The sequence below is a fragment of the Eptesicus fuscus genome, chromosome 15 (genome assembly GCF_027574615.1).
Source record: "Eptesicus fuscus isolate TK198812 chromosome 15, DD_ASM_mEF_20220401, whole genome shotgun sequence".
Lineage (NCBI taxonomy): Eukaryota > Metazoa > Chordata > Mammalia > Chiroptera > Vespertilionidae > Eptesicus > Eptesicus fuscus.
In genome coordinates this window covers 16,713,349-16,727,544 of record NC_072487.1, presented here as the reverse complement: position 1 = coordinate 16,727,544, position 14,196 = coordinate 16,713,349, and the positions used below count along the sequence as shown (strand labels likewise).

At 47.6% G+C, this 14,196-nt stretch overlaps 1 protein-coding gene across 2 annotated transcripts; it reads right to left on the bottom strand.

Moving 5' to 3' along the window:
- Positions 1 to 7,422: 7,422 nt before the first annotated feature.
- LOC103297403 (cyclin-dependent kinase inhibitor 2A) lies at positions 7,423 to 13,043 on the bottom strand. Of its 2 annotated transcripts, none has more exons than XM_008154096.3 (3): positions 12,888 to 13,043; positions 10,130 to 10,406; positions 7,423 to 7,640 (listed from the first exon to the last, which is right to left on the bottom strand). In XM_008154096.3, the coding sequence occupies exons 1-3, from the start codon at positions 13,011 to 13,013 to the stop codon at positions 7,627 to 7,629; spliced, it is 417 nt and encodes a 138-aa protein (XP_008152318.3). In that variant the 5' UTR covers positions 13,014 to 13,043; the 3' UTR covers positions 7,423 to 7,626. The 2 variants fall into 2 exon arrangements, with proteins under 2 accessions (XP_008152318.3, XP_054582914.1); XM_054726939.1 differs by having other exon boundaries at positions 12,905 to 12,988.
- Positions 13,044 to 14,196: the final 1,153 nt, after the last annotated feature.

Genomic DNA, 14,196 nt, shown 5'->3' with positions numbered 1-14,196 from the left:
AGGGCCGGCCTGAGGCATAGGAAAACCTTGGATGGCGGCCACCCAGCTGCCCAGAGCCACTTGAGACTCAGGTAACCAGGGCCGGCTGAGGCTTGTGCTGCTGGCAGTGGCAGCAGCAGAGGTGTGATAGGGGCATCGCCTTCCCCTGATCGCCGGGTTGCCTCCTGCCTCTGAGGGCTCCCAGACTGTGAGAGGGGGCAGGCCAGGCTGAGGGACCCCCCCTCCAATGCATGAATTTTCATGCACCGGGCCTCTAGTCTATATATATAAAAGGTTAATATGCAAAGTGTCCCCTTGGGAGTTTGATGGGGAGACCAGGAGTTCAATTGCTCACTATGACATGTGCTGATCACCATGGCAGGCAATCAGCGGCAGCAGCGGGAGGGGGGAGCGGTTGCTGAGGGAGTGAGGGGAGGAGGAGGTGGGAAGGTGGGGAATCTGATCGGCCATGATCACTGGTCAGGCCTAGAGACCCTGCCTGTGCATGAATTTCGTGCACTAGGCCTCTAGTTTGTATATAATAAAACAGAGTTATCAATGTATTTCAAATGGTGTGATTGGATTTCAGGGTTATTCTTTCTCATGCATCATACTTTTTTTTTTTTTTTTACTACAAAAGTAATTCCTGTGTAAAAATTTAAGATATATACAAATCACAAGAAAAAAACTTAGACATTGATAATCACCCAAAGAAAGCATTGATCAGCTTTTTAGAATATTCAAAGTATATTTTGCTTTATTATCTTTTCATTAAGCTTTTTATTTTGAGAGACTTAATAGATTCACATGTAATTCTAGGAAACAATACAGACAGATCCTGGGTACTCTTTATCCAATTTACTTCAATGGTAATATCTTGCAAAACTATAGAAAAATATCAGAGGCAAGATATTAACATTAATAGAGTCAAAATACAAAACATTTCTTTCACTACAACAATCCTACAGATTGCCCTTTTTAAAGATTGGATCCAGCAAGACTATAATAGAGTACCACACTATGACATGAATTTAATTCTATTGTAGATTATATTCATTCCCTTAACATTGGACATTTCCATTATTCCTCAACATCAGCAACATAAATGACTTTTATATTATAAATAACTTATCAGTCCTACCTCCACCCTTACAAAGGATAGAAGGATCTATGATAAGCACAAAAATACTATGTGATAAAATAAAATAAAAAATAGCTAATATTCATTCAACACTTTCCATGTGCCAGACAGTGTTATTTATTTAAAGAGCATTGCCTCTTTGGTTTCTCACAATCCCTAACAGTTGGGGAAGAGAAAATGGGAAGCAAGGAGGGTAGCAAATTCACCTCTTGGCTCTACAATAGGATTGCATTTATACCAAGAAGGTATGAACTTATCTAAGAAGAAACTGAGGCTATAGGGCATTGGTTAACTATGTAGTAAAAGTACCAGGGAACACAGTGGAAAGTATGGGCAGTGGGAGAGGTTTGGGTTAAGGACAAATAAGTACAAAGCATTATGGGAATGGAGGGGAGGTAGAGGGAATTGATTAGATTACTTACTTACTAGTATACTGATTGATGAAAACAGGCATGAGAATCAGGGTGGCTTTAATTTCTGTTGCCTTTTTGAGAAAGGTCAAAGGACCTAGACTGCCCAGTCTAGAGCAAAGTCAGGCTTAATGGTCATGGTCTATGAGTTCCTGGACAGAACTAGCATCAAATACTGGCTCCACCATTCACTCGATGTGTGTGGTTGGGCCAGATACAGCACCTCCCAAAGCCTCAGCTCCCAGGTTTGTAACATGAGTAGTAACTAATAGTAGTTAGTTGAGGAAGCTTGTGCAGTCAATCTCTGTATCACTACTGAAGGCCTGGAGGATAAGCATGCCTTCAGCAAATTGTGTGATCCCTCAGATTCTCTATTTCTTGATTTTAAAGGTGAAGAGCAATGCCTGATGGGGAGGGGGTTGCAACAATTCATTGAGATATTGTTTATGAAGGTGGTTGGAAAAATAAGAGGTAATGCTAATTTTCTTTAGTGACATTGAGCCACGATTGTGTTCTGTAACTGTCTAAATGCACCATAAAAGGGTCCTTAAAGAAGGCAGCCCCCACTCTCCAAGAGGAAAGCAGCCCCACTCTATTCTGCTTTTCTCCTCTATCAGTCTGGGTTAATCTTTCACGCCAATGTAGCTTCCTTAATCCACCTGGTCCTATAAAGAGATCATTCCTGTTAGTGTCCTCACCTCAGTTTGTGGGAGAGAAATCTTGTCCAGAATTTTTTCCTGATGGCCACAAAAGGCAAACTCTTATTCTCTTTGCCTTACTCTAAAAATTCATATCCAGTCAGAGCTCTAATTTTATTCGCCAGGAATTCTGGATGTCGTAGACTGATCTTGCAAGAGTTTTTGGATTTGAGGCTCATCTTTGAAAAAATCTATCTTTGGTGTACTTTTTTCTTCCCTGGGGTCTAGGGGGGGGGGGGGAAGCAATGAATTAGGCAGTGTATTAAGTTGAATACTGCCTTCCAAAAAGATGTGTCCAAGTCCGAACCTCCAGAACCTATGAATGTAAACTTATTTTAAAATAGGGTCTTTGCAGATGCAATTAAATTCAGGATCTCAGCGTGGGATTATTCTGGATTTAGAGTGGGCTCTAAATCTAATAACCAACGCAGATACAAGAGAAAGGCGAGGGGGATTTGACAACGGAGACCCAGAGGAGAATGCCATATGAAGACGGAGTCAGAGATTGCAGTGATGCCTCTACAAGCCAAGGAATGCCAAGGATTCTCACCACCCCTAGAAGCTAGGAGAGAGGCCAAGCAACACACTCTTCCTCATGCTTATTACTGATTATTGCTTAAACCAGATATATGAGGCTGGGAGGAGCTGCCGCCCCCGCCCCCCGCCCCCCGGGGGTGCGCAAGGACCCAGGACCCACAGCCAGTTTCCGTCCCTGGAGGTGGCTGGGCCCAGGCCTGCTCTGCTGGCCCGCGGGCTCCCAGTTGACCCACTAAAGCTGAAAAAAAAAAATTTTTTTTTTCTTTTTCAATGCAGCACCAGACCAGCAGAGCCTTTGATATCCTCCAAGTCTGGCTCGTCCGTTAGCCGTGGGAAAGCCCCGCGCCTCCCTCCCCGCCCCCCTTCCCTCCCCCCCTTATGGCCTTAAACTTACCTAAAACTCCTCCCTTTGTTTTCTTTCTGTCCTCCCTACCCCCCTTTCCCCCCCTCCTTTCGTGCCTCTTTTACTTTTAATCAGACGCGGCTCTTCAGCCAGCACTTTTGAAACCCTGGCCCAGTGACTCAGAGGACTTGTGGGTCCCGCCCCGAAGGGGGCCGGGCGCTGCGTGCGCGCGCCTGGCGCACTGGGCGAGCTCCCGGCGGAGGCCCCGCGGGCCGCTGCGGGGAGGGCGGGGCGGAGCGGGAGGCCCTGGGACTGGAAGTCGCACTTGCCGAGGCTCTGGCTGCCGCCCTCAGCAAGGGAGCCTGCAGGCGAGGGGGGGCGGAGAGACTGCTCCCGAGGAATCAACGGAAAGGGCGCGCGCGTGTGCGGGTGTGTGTCTGTGTGTGTGTGTGTGTGTGTGTGTGTGTGTGTGTGTTCGCATTAATCTGCTCTAAAACAAAAAACAGTGAAAATGGCAGAGCAGGAGGCCCCAAGGGCCCCTCCCTACACAGAAACACCAAGGTAAGTGTTAGAATTGGCATTGTGGGGACGCTAGAAAATAGTCAAAGGTTTACAGCAACCTAGCGAACACTCAGTTAATAAAATGATGACTTAAACACAACATAATGGGGATGTTACTAGCTACCTTAAGAAAATAAAAAGGGTTATAAGAGAAAACTATGAACAAGTAGGTGAAGTGGACAAATTTCTAGAAACACATAAACTATCAAAACTGACTCAAGGCGGGGAAAGATAATCTGAAGACTTATAAATAAGGAAAGAAATTGAATCCCATAGTCAAACACCCCTTGACAAAGAAAAGCCGGAGGCCAGACAGCTTCCCTAGTGAAGTGTATCGAAAGTTTAAAGAACAATTAACACCAGTTCTTCTCAAACTTCTCTAAGAAATGGAAGAGGAATGGACACTTCAAAATTGTTCAATGGGCCCAAAATTACCCTGGTGCTAAAACCAGACAAAGATATGACAAGAAAAGAATACTATAAACCCAAATCCTCTATGAATATAGATGCAAAAAAAATCCTCCACAAAATATCTGCAAACTCAGTCCAGCTGAATAATAAAGGATTACACGCCATGTCCAAGGAAGACTTATTCCAGGAGTGCTAGGGGGTCAATGTATGAAAATCAATGTCATACACCATATTAATAAAATGAAGAAAAAAATAGTCATCTCAATTGATGTAGTAAAATAATTTTGCAAAAGCCAACACTCTTTTATGATAAAAATATTCAACAAACTAGAAATGGAAGAGAACTTCCTCACTCTGTGTAAGGGCATTTCTGAAAAAGCTACAGCTAACATCATATTCAGTGATGAAAGGTTGAAAGATCTCTCACTGAGATCAGGAACAAGATAAGAATGGCTGCTTTTATCCAAAATTCTATAAGCAACATTGTCCTGAAAATTCTAAACAGAACAGCTAGGAAAGAAAAATGAAATAAGAGGAATCCAAATTGGAAAGGAACAAGTAAAACTATTCATCTCCCCTTGCAGATGATAAAATTTTATATGTAGAAAATCCTATACACACAACTCTAGTAGGGCTAAGAAACAAATTGAGTGACCCTGACTGGTGCTGCTCAGCAGTTAGTGTCAGCAGGTGGACTAAAGGGTCAGAGGCATGTGCCTTGGTTGCAGGCTTAATCCTCACCCCAGTGTATGTGTGTGGGGGGGTGGGGTATGGGAGGCAACCTATCCATTTGTCTCTGTCATATCGATGTTTCTCTCTCACCCCCTCCCTCCCTCCTTTGCACTTTCTCTAAAAAGTCAATGTAAAAAATATCCTTGAGTGATGATTTTTTAAAAATTCAGCGAAGCTGCAGGATAAAGGAGTAACACACTAAAATCAGTTGTATTTCTACACATTAGCAATGGACAATCCAAAAAAAGAAAATTAAGAACACAATTCAATTTTATTTATTGATGTGTGTGTGTGTGTGTGAGAGAGAGAGAGAGCGAGAGAGAGCGAGCGAGAGAGAGAGGGAAGAGAGAGAGAGAGAGAGAGAGAGAGAGAGAGAGAGAGAGAGAGAGAAGGGAGGGAATTTGTTGTTCCACTTAATTATGCATTCATTAGTTAATTCTCATATGTGCCCTTTGGGTATGAGGACAACACTTTAAGCTATATGGCCAGTGCCTCAATTCAATTTTCAATAGCTTCAAAAAGAATAAAATATTTAGGAATTAATTCAACCAAGTAGAGGCAATAATTATACACTGAAAACTACAACATATCACTGGAATTAATGTAGACCTAAATGAATGGAATGACATTCTGTGTTCATGATATTTTCAAGATGGCAATAGTATCCAAAGTGATCTACATATCCAATGCAATCCCTATGAAAAGCTCAATGGCTTCTTTTATTGCTTCTCCTTTTTTTTTTTTTTTTTTGGCAGAAATTTATATGGAATTGCAAGGCACAAATTTGAGACAGATCAAAATAATTTTGAAAAAGAAAAACAAAGTTGGAATATTTACACTTCCCAATTTCAAAACATATTACAAAGCTACAGTAATCAAAACTGTGGAGCTGACATAAAGACAGACATATATTCTGGACGTTGCATATAAGTGGAATTATAGAAATTCTGGACATTTCTTGTAAGTGGAATCATGAACAGAATAATAAATTCATAGACACAATAGGAGATTAGTAGTTGCCAAAGTCTGGGGCTAGGGATTTAATGAGGGCTTAATTAGTATGGGGTCTCCTTTGGAGGTGACGAATGTTATGGGACTAGATAAATGGTGATGGTTGTACAACACTGTGAGTGTTCTAACTGCCACCGAATTGTACACTTTAAAACAATTAATTCATGTTATGTGAATTGCACCTCAATAAACAATAAATAACTGGAGGCACGCCTCGGACCTGGGAGGAAGGGCCGTGGCCTCCTGCCCAGTTGAAGTTGGAATCAGTCCCTGCAGCATCCCTGCTGGGGCAGAGAAGCCCCAAACTGCTTTTGGTTTGGGTGGTAAACAGCAACTTCACAGCCCAAGGGGCCAGGCATGAGGTGCCAACCCGTGAAGGCCCCAGCGGGCTGCAGAGCCGGGCTCCGTGAGCCACCTGCTGGCTGTGGCTTCTTGGGCAAAATACCCTCACTTGGTGGGGGGAGGGAGGCTGGAACACTGAGGCGAGTAAGTGAGGGAAGGCCAAGCGGGCTCCCGGCTCCGAGAGTCTGGCAATCTGAGGTCTTCCTTCAAACCAATGAAACGTTTCCACTTTTCACCCCATCACATCCATCTTAAGACGTGACTTTTGACATTGTATTACCTGAGATCTGCACTTGTTTTCAATCCACGGGTGTGCTCTTACACTGCACTTTTATTTATTTACTTATTTATTTTTAGAAGATTTTTAAAAATATATTTTATTGATTTTTTACAGAGGAAGGGAGAGGGATAGAGAGCTAGAAACATCGATGAGAGAGAAGCATCGATCAGCTGCCTCCTGCACACCTCCCACTGGGGATGTGCCCGCAACCAAGGTACATGCCCTTGACCGGAATCGAACCTGGGACCCTTCAGTCCGCAGGCCTGACACTCTATCCACTGAACCAAACCGGTTTCGGCTGCACTTTTATTTTTAAGAAATACAAGAAATGGCCCTAACCGGTTTGGCTCAGTGGATAGAGTGTAGGCCTGCAGACTCAAGGGTCCCAGGTTCGATTCCCGGTCAAGGGCATGTACCTTGGTTGCGGGCACATCCCCAGTGGGAGGTGTGCAGGAGGCAGCTGATCGTTGCTTCTCTCTCATCTATGTTTCTAACTCTCCCTCTCCCTTCCTCTCTGTAAAAAAAATCAATAAAATATATTTAAAAAAATAAGTTTATTAAAAAAAAATACATGAATCGACGGTGAGTCTCGGAAACAACGCTGTCTTTGATTCCATGAAAGTGCATTTAAATTTCTAGTCGTGTGTTTGTATCTAATATTTGGTGTCTGTCTTCCCCCACTAGACCTCTCGCATGGTGCCGGCATAGGTGCCCTGTGATTGTTGACCGAATAAATAAGCGAATGGAAGAAACTTTTTTTTTTAATTGAGCCCTGGCTCTGACACTTGCTGGCAGTTTGAAGGCCACGCACCCCATTCAAGCTCCGTGTTCCCCGTTCACACACCGGCTGTCATCACAGCAGGTAGCAGGCACCAGGCCCCCAGGGAGGCATCCGCCAGGCTGTGCGCTCAGGGCCTGCGCACTCGCTCCCGGAAAACTCCAACCCAATAAAAAGGCAGGAACGGGCGTTGGGTTTTTAAAAACCCTTTTTTTATTATCAATGTATGAATTCAGATACAAAGGGGAGTTAAGGGGAAGGGAAAAGATCTGCTAGCGAGGAAGCGGCTTACAGTGTTAAAAGGCGCCGTTTGCTAAACTGCAGCTCGCAAAGCGGGGAAGAACTGGTAGGGGACGGGGCAGTGGTCCAGGCATCCTCTGTGCCTCTGGCTTCCGGTGGTTCTTTAAGCCGGGGTGTCTGCAGAAAAAAAGACATTAGACATCAGGAATCAAAAGTATGCGACTCATCCCTCCTTTTCCTTGCAGGCCCGCACCAGGTATTCAGACGCGTACGGACAAGGATAGCTTCGTCTGCACGTACACCTCCTCTCAGTATCAACCAACTCCGGGCACAGGGTCTGTCCACGGAGTCGGGACCCTGCCAGCAGCCACCTCCCCTCCCCCTCCCAGCCTTCCAGATCTCGCAGCGCGTCCACCGCCCGCCCGGCTGGCCTCTCTGGGCTCCCCGCGCTCCCCGCTCCGGAGCACTGGGCACCGGCGGCCGCGGGGGTTGCAAGAGGAAAGCCGGGTATGCAGCAGGCGCCCAGGGCTTGTCACACTGGACGCCAGGGGCAGGAATATAAAGGCGCTGCCTCGCCCTTCGCACGTCCCCAAACATCTCTGGCACCTGATGCTGGCTGGCGGAGAGACTCCGCGAACTCATGTAGAGGACCCCAGTGGAGGCGCTGCTCCGCAGTGTGCGAGCCTTGGGTTCCAGTCCTCTTGTCTTCCTCCACAGGCCCCCCTCCCAAGCCACCTAATGGCTTCCTAAAGTTTCTAGAACAAAATCCACATTCTGACCAATCATCCTTTCCTTGACCTACAAGACCCTACAATTATCTGGCCTCTGCCCTCCTCTCTGATCTAGTTGGGTACACGCCCCACCCCCTCCGCCTTGCCATCCTCTTGACTCGCCATTCATTCTACCCGCATTCCTTGCACTTGAGAGTTGCTCTGTCTCTAGTGGCTATTTTTTTTCCTCATCAGTCAGGTTCCCAGAGCACTCTAAGATAGCCTCCCACCTCCTAGTCACACTTCATTCTTATCCATCACGTTGGTTTTACAAACCCATTCCTTAAAATACATGGTTACAGTGTGTAAAGTCTGTTTCCTAGGCGGTAAGCTCTATGAGGGCAGGGCTCCTGTTTTGTTTTCTTCAGTCCTGTGCCCTGCCTAGAAGGGGTCTGATCACAGAATAGGATCTCAGTTAAGCGAGGAAGGGAGGGAGGGAGGGAAGTGGAGGGGAGGAGGGAAGGAAGGGCGTGTGTGCTTGGCTTACAAAGCTTGGGTTTGGTTATAAAGGGTCGCTCAATTTTCATTTGTCTGGGGCCCAACTGAATCATTGAATTCTCTTCCAACTGCTCCCAATTCTTGCCCCTGCGATTGGGCCCCCGGTCCTCTGCGGAGTCTGGGACTTAAACTTCCATTGGAGGAGCGAGAGGGTGGGCAGGTTAAAGGAGATCTTCCTCCCGCTGGTACCTGAGGCGCTGCACTCAGAGTAAGACTCTCCACTCTGTCCCGGCTCCCCTGAGGCCCAGGGAGCCTAGTGCCCCAGTTCTGAGCCCATAGGATCGATTTCAGTATTTTCAAAGCCGATGTTTACTTTAACTATCCGTGCTAACTTCGCATATTGCTTCATATATGTATTTTAATAAAATGGTTCCCCCTTCAGGAAAAAAGTTGGTGTTGGCACTTTAGGCGGGCAGGGGTGGAGGTGGGACGTGGGGGGGCTCGTGAAAGGCTTTGTGGTGGTAGAATGAGAGGGAAGAACCACACACACACACACACCCTCTCTGAGCGATCTCTCCCGTTCCAACGGAAAGCTTAAGAGAGGGAAAAGCTTCAGAAAGGTTCTCCTTCCCGTAGCAAACCCCGCCGCAAACCCCGCTGCGGCTGCGGCTGCTGCGGCTGCGGCTGCGGCTGCGAGGGTTGGCGAGGTCTCTATCCCAGATGCTTCCAGAGCCCCTGGGGGTGGGGGGAGCTCTGAAAAGCCCCGTTGCTTAGAGCGGAGGGCCAGATCGCGTATAATTTTGCAACGGAGCCCGGGAATGACAGATCTCTGACAGGTTATGCGGGTCGCAACTGGTTTTGGAAGTCCCAAGGTTGGTCCCGTGACTGGGGAAGGAAGGAACCGCTTGCGAGCTTGACTTGCACACCTTAGGTGTGGTCAGAAAGGTTGACTCGATTTTCATTTGCCTGGGGCCCAAGTAAATCACTTCATTCTCTTCCGCTGCTCCCAGGTCTGGCTCCTGCAACGGGCTCCTCGCCCTGAGCGGCGTCTCCCACGCCAGCTTCCACGGGAGGAGCGAGAGGGTAACCTCCTGGGGAAAGCGGGCCGCCCAAGGGGTGCGCCACCGGACTCCAGCCTCCAGGCGATGCTCCAGGTGTCCGCCTTGAGCTGCGGGGAGGCTGAGTTTTTGGAGAGTGGGGGGCGGGGTGTAGGGGATGGGTTTTGACCTGCGGAAGTCCATCTGAGGCTGTTTCCTACCCACAGCCCTGCGAGGCAGCGCGATCTTTCGGGATACGGGGTTGTCCCATCCCGATCGGGATACCGGGGTTGTCCCATCCGCCAGCGCGAGCTGAGAGCCACGGCTCCGCTCCGCCTCCGCCCGCGTTCTCTCTGACGGAGGAGTGCGCTGGGCGGCGGAAGCTCTCCGAGTTCACTTTCTTAGCTCGAGGCCATCTCACCTGCTGGACCTTCGCCGGCATCTGCTGCGGCCGCACGCAGGTACCCGACCACGTCCCGGTGGCCGCGCTCCTCAGCCAGGTCCGCGGGCAGGCGGCCCCAGGCATCGCGCACGTCCAGCCGCGCCCCGGCTCGGTGCAGCGCCACCAGCGTGTCCAGGAAGCCCTCCCGGGCGGCGTCGTGCACGGGCCGCGTGAGGGTGGCGGGGTCCGGGCGGTTGGGGTCCGCGCCGTGGGTCAGCAGCAGCTCGGCCACGCGGGTGCAGCCCATCATCATGACCTGCGGGGGAGAGCGGAGTGGTCAGGGCGAGGGCAGGCGGGAGGCGGCAGAGGCAGGATTAATTAATTTAAAGAAACTTTTCGTGAAGCCGCTACCTGGTGTAGACAACCCTACAAGCCACGGGTGTCTAGTTACGCTTTATTTGCCTTCAGTTACCAACTCTCTTAGCCAGTTCTCCTTCTCATTCCACTTTTCTGTACACATTGAATTCCCATTGTATTCTCCAACCCTTTGCAGAATTCCAGCCACACACAGAGCACTGCTGGAGGCACAGACAACAGCAAAAGAGTGAGGGGCAAACCTGCCTAATCTCCTGTACCCTCCCCCAATTTTGATATAAAATTATGTAAGACCCAGAGATTTGGTATGGTTCACTGCTGAATATACAAGCCTTTGTTTAAAAAGTGAAAATTAAAACACACACAGAAAACCTTAGTTCTTGCAAAAATTTTCAGTCACCCTTAGCTTCCTGAGAGAGAGGATGTGGATATGTTGCTTCCTGTATGCATACTGTGATCAAGCCAAACCTTAACCTAGGTATATGCCCTGACCAGGAATCGAACCAGAAACCTTTTAGTGTCCCCGTTGACTCCCCAACAAACTGAGCCACTCGGCCATGGAAAACTTCAAATTCTTGAAGTATAAAATGGGAAGGCTTGTCTAAAGAGTCCTAAACTTTGTCCCGTGGTAAGCTAAATAACATCCTCCAAAGATGTCCACTTTCTAAGATTCTAAAGCTGTGAATATATTATCTTATATGGCAAAAGGAATTTTAATATATTATATTAATATATAAATGTTAAATATTAAAAGGCTGAACTTTTATATATTACCTTATATGGCAAAAGGAATCACTTATTTTAGTAACATTCTGTATTTAACACAAATTACTTGTGTAATTATAATAAAATATTAATTTTTATATTAAAAGGCTGGACAGTAGCCTAACATTTAAATATTTAAATCATAATAGCAATCCCATGGGGGGGGGGGAGAGAAATCTATTACAGAAATATTTGTAGAGTGCTTACATACATTTGTAAAAACATTCAATTTAATTTAGTAGTTAAAATGTTTTTCTATCAACTAAGTATTTCTATATTATGCACACTTTTCATTAGGGTTTTAAAACAAAATCATACTCCCTTTTCTCTATATTCTCATCCTCCCCATTTAAAAAGTTAAAACTAATTATCCAACTTTCTTTCTTCTTTTTGTATAATAGGTCTCTTCTAACATATTCCAGAGCTCCAAGGCCAAACTCTACGTTTCCAAACGGCTGGTGATATTTTAGAGATATTAAATTATGAATCAGGCAAGCATTACTTTGAAAGGACACATGCTTTTACAATTCCCAACCTCTTTAGATTAAAATTCTCTCCACATGTCAAGTCCCAGATAACCCCAAGTTTTAGGCACTTTCATTTTATTTTTATATCTGTATTTTAAGTATAAAATTTATACTATTAGCAGTTTCAGGAAAGGAAGATTTGCTTGTGAAGTTCCAAGTAAAGCTACTTTCCTTTGTCTTGGTATGCTGGAGTTTTTGCGATATGTATTTGTTTCATATACATTTTCTTTTCAGAATCAGAAATAATTGTCAACACTGGGAATTAAAACCAGGATGGTGACTGCCAGGAAGAATTCTTTTATTTATTTATTTATTTTTAGCCTGAGATTTAGAAAGTTAATGAAGGCCAACAACAAAAACCTGACCCCTCCCCACCCCCACACAAACCAACAACAAAAAACTGGAGTGGGGAGAGGAGAAATGACACTTCTCAACATTGAGGAATTGAAAACTCTACTTCAAATATGTTAATTTATAGCAAGTAAGTTAACAATAACAGGAGATACCACTAACATGGTGACTAAATTGATATTTCAGAGGCGTTTACACTAATGTTCTTCATATATGTCAGCATTTTCTAGATTCTTATAAGCACCTATTGTAAAGCAAGCATATACTTGTACATTAAGTCCTTGTACACTAAGTAGTTACATCTGAAAATCTCAAATTGATATTTATTGCAACATACATAGCACATTTCCTCTGAAGTCCCTTCGAGGGAGGAAAATCACCTTTCGGCGGCCTGTGAGTTCAGGGCTAAGTGATCCCAGCTAATCTTACATTTCTCTAAAACTGTACGTTTTACACACCAAACATTCGAAAGTTTTGTATTTGATAAAGAACATATTTTTACAAAAGAATATAGCTTGGTCTATATTAACATACATAGTTTCTCCCTCCACATCCTGCACCCCTTCTGCTTCCTCATTCCTCCCTCGGCTTCCTGAGAGAGGGGGAGGGGGCGGGCACGGGGGCATCGCCCCGAGGAGACGCCTAACTCCGGCCCTAACACCGGGGATGTCGCCCCTTTACCGGGGATCGAAAGGCTATCCCTGGTCCGACCCCCTCGCGAACCTAGTCCCCCGAAGCCGTTCACCACCCCTCTGCCCGCGGCAGACTCGCTCTCCCACCTGAATCGGGGTCCGACCTTGACTGTTGGGGGCATTGGGCGATGCTCCGCCCTGGAGCAGCGCCCGAACCTCCTCGGCGCGACCCCGGGCCGCTGCAGCGGCCAGCCTGTCGGCGGAGACCTCCATGCGGCTCCCCAGCGCTCGCCCCTCGCTCTCCTCAATCTCCTCCACCCCCACCCCCGGCCCCCGAGCGCCCGCCCAGCCTCGCGGGAGCCGCCCGCTCCTCCCCCCTCCTCGCGCGGCGGGCGGAGGCGGCCCCGGACGAGTCCTGCCCGTCTTTTCCTCTCCGCGCCGCGCGCACAGAAAGCTGTCCCTCTGACTCCCTGTAAATGTGCCACCCCTGACGTCACCCCACGCGGGCAGCGTGCCCGGACCCCCAGACCTAGGCAGTCCGCACCGGGCGCCCCACGAAGCCCGGGGGGAGGGAGCCCTGGCTGCTGCCACCTGCCCCGCCCGGAGTCCGCCCTGCCCCCCACCCCGCGCTCTGGGAACCGTAAGGGCGCTCGCGGATGGAGCGAGTTTCCTTCTTCTGATGGACAACCTCGTTTGTATAGAATGCTCGGTTCCTTTCGAGGACACTGCCCGAGGCGAACCAGGGTGTTCACTGTCGTTTGATCTCGAGAAGCCCACAGGTTGAGGGGAGGAGGGAGAGTTTGTTCTAAGAGGGTCGCCTCGGGTTGTGCAGATGGTGCAGATGATCCTCGCCCGGCTCCGCTCGGGCAAAGAGGAAGGAGCCTTTTCTCATTAAAAGAGAAAGCAGCAAAACGTTCATTTTGGAGTCCGCCTGCTGCATGCCAGCCTGTCCCCCTTCCCCAAGTACACACGTGTAAAACGGGTGTGTGTGTGTGTGTGTGTGTGTGTGCGCGCGCGCGCGTGTGTGTGCGCGCGCGCGTGTGTGTGGGTGTCCCCGCATTTGTGCTTGTCCCAATGAGTTCTATTTAACAGGGATGCTGGAGATTTCAGTCTAGCCGGCAGATGGGAAAGTGGGGAGGGAGTTATTGGGCTGATCAACTCCATTTTAAGTAAATTCCTCCCAGACGAGAAAATGTCCTCAGGGCTCTATGGGAAGAGCTGCACAGTGACTCAGAGAGCAAGTTCACACGTTGTGCTTGTCTGGCTCCTCTCCACCCCCCTACACTTCTCCTTAAAGTTTTCCTAGCCAGAACACGGAGGGCTAAGAGTGGTCCCTGCTTCATAGGGCTGTTGTGAGTTTTAAGTGAATTAATGTACATATAGAACAGTACCACACATCCTAAGCTAATAGCTCTTAGCCTCCTCCTCCTCCTTTCTCTCTCTCTCTCTCTCTCTC

What these genes read in the sequence shown, in the direction of transcription:
- LOC103297403 (XM_008154096.3), bottom strand. Translation starts at nt 13,013, where the DNA reads ATGGAGGTCTCCGCCGACAGGCTGGCCGCTGCAGCGGCCCGGGGTCGC. An exon ending in AAGGTCGGACCCCGATTCAG is followed by an intron (nt 10,407 to 12,887) that starts GTGGGAGAGCGA and finishes TCTCCCCCGCAG; the next exon opens with GTCATGATGATGGGCTGCAC.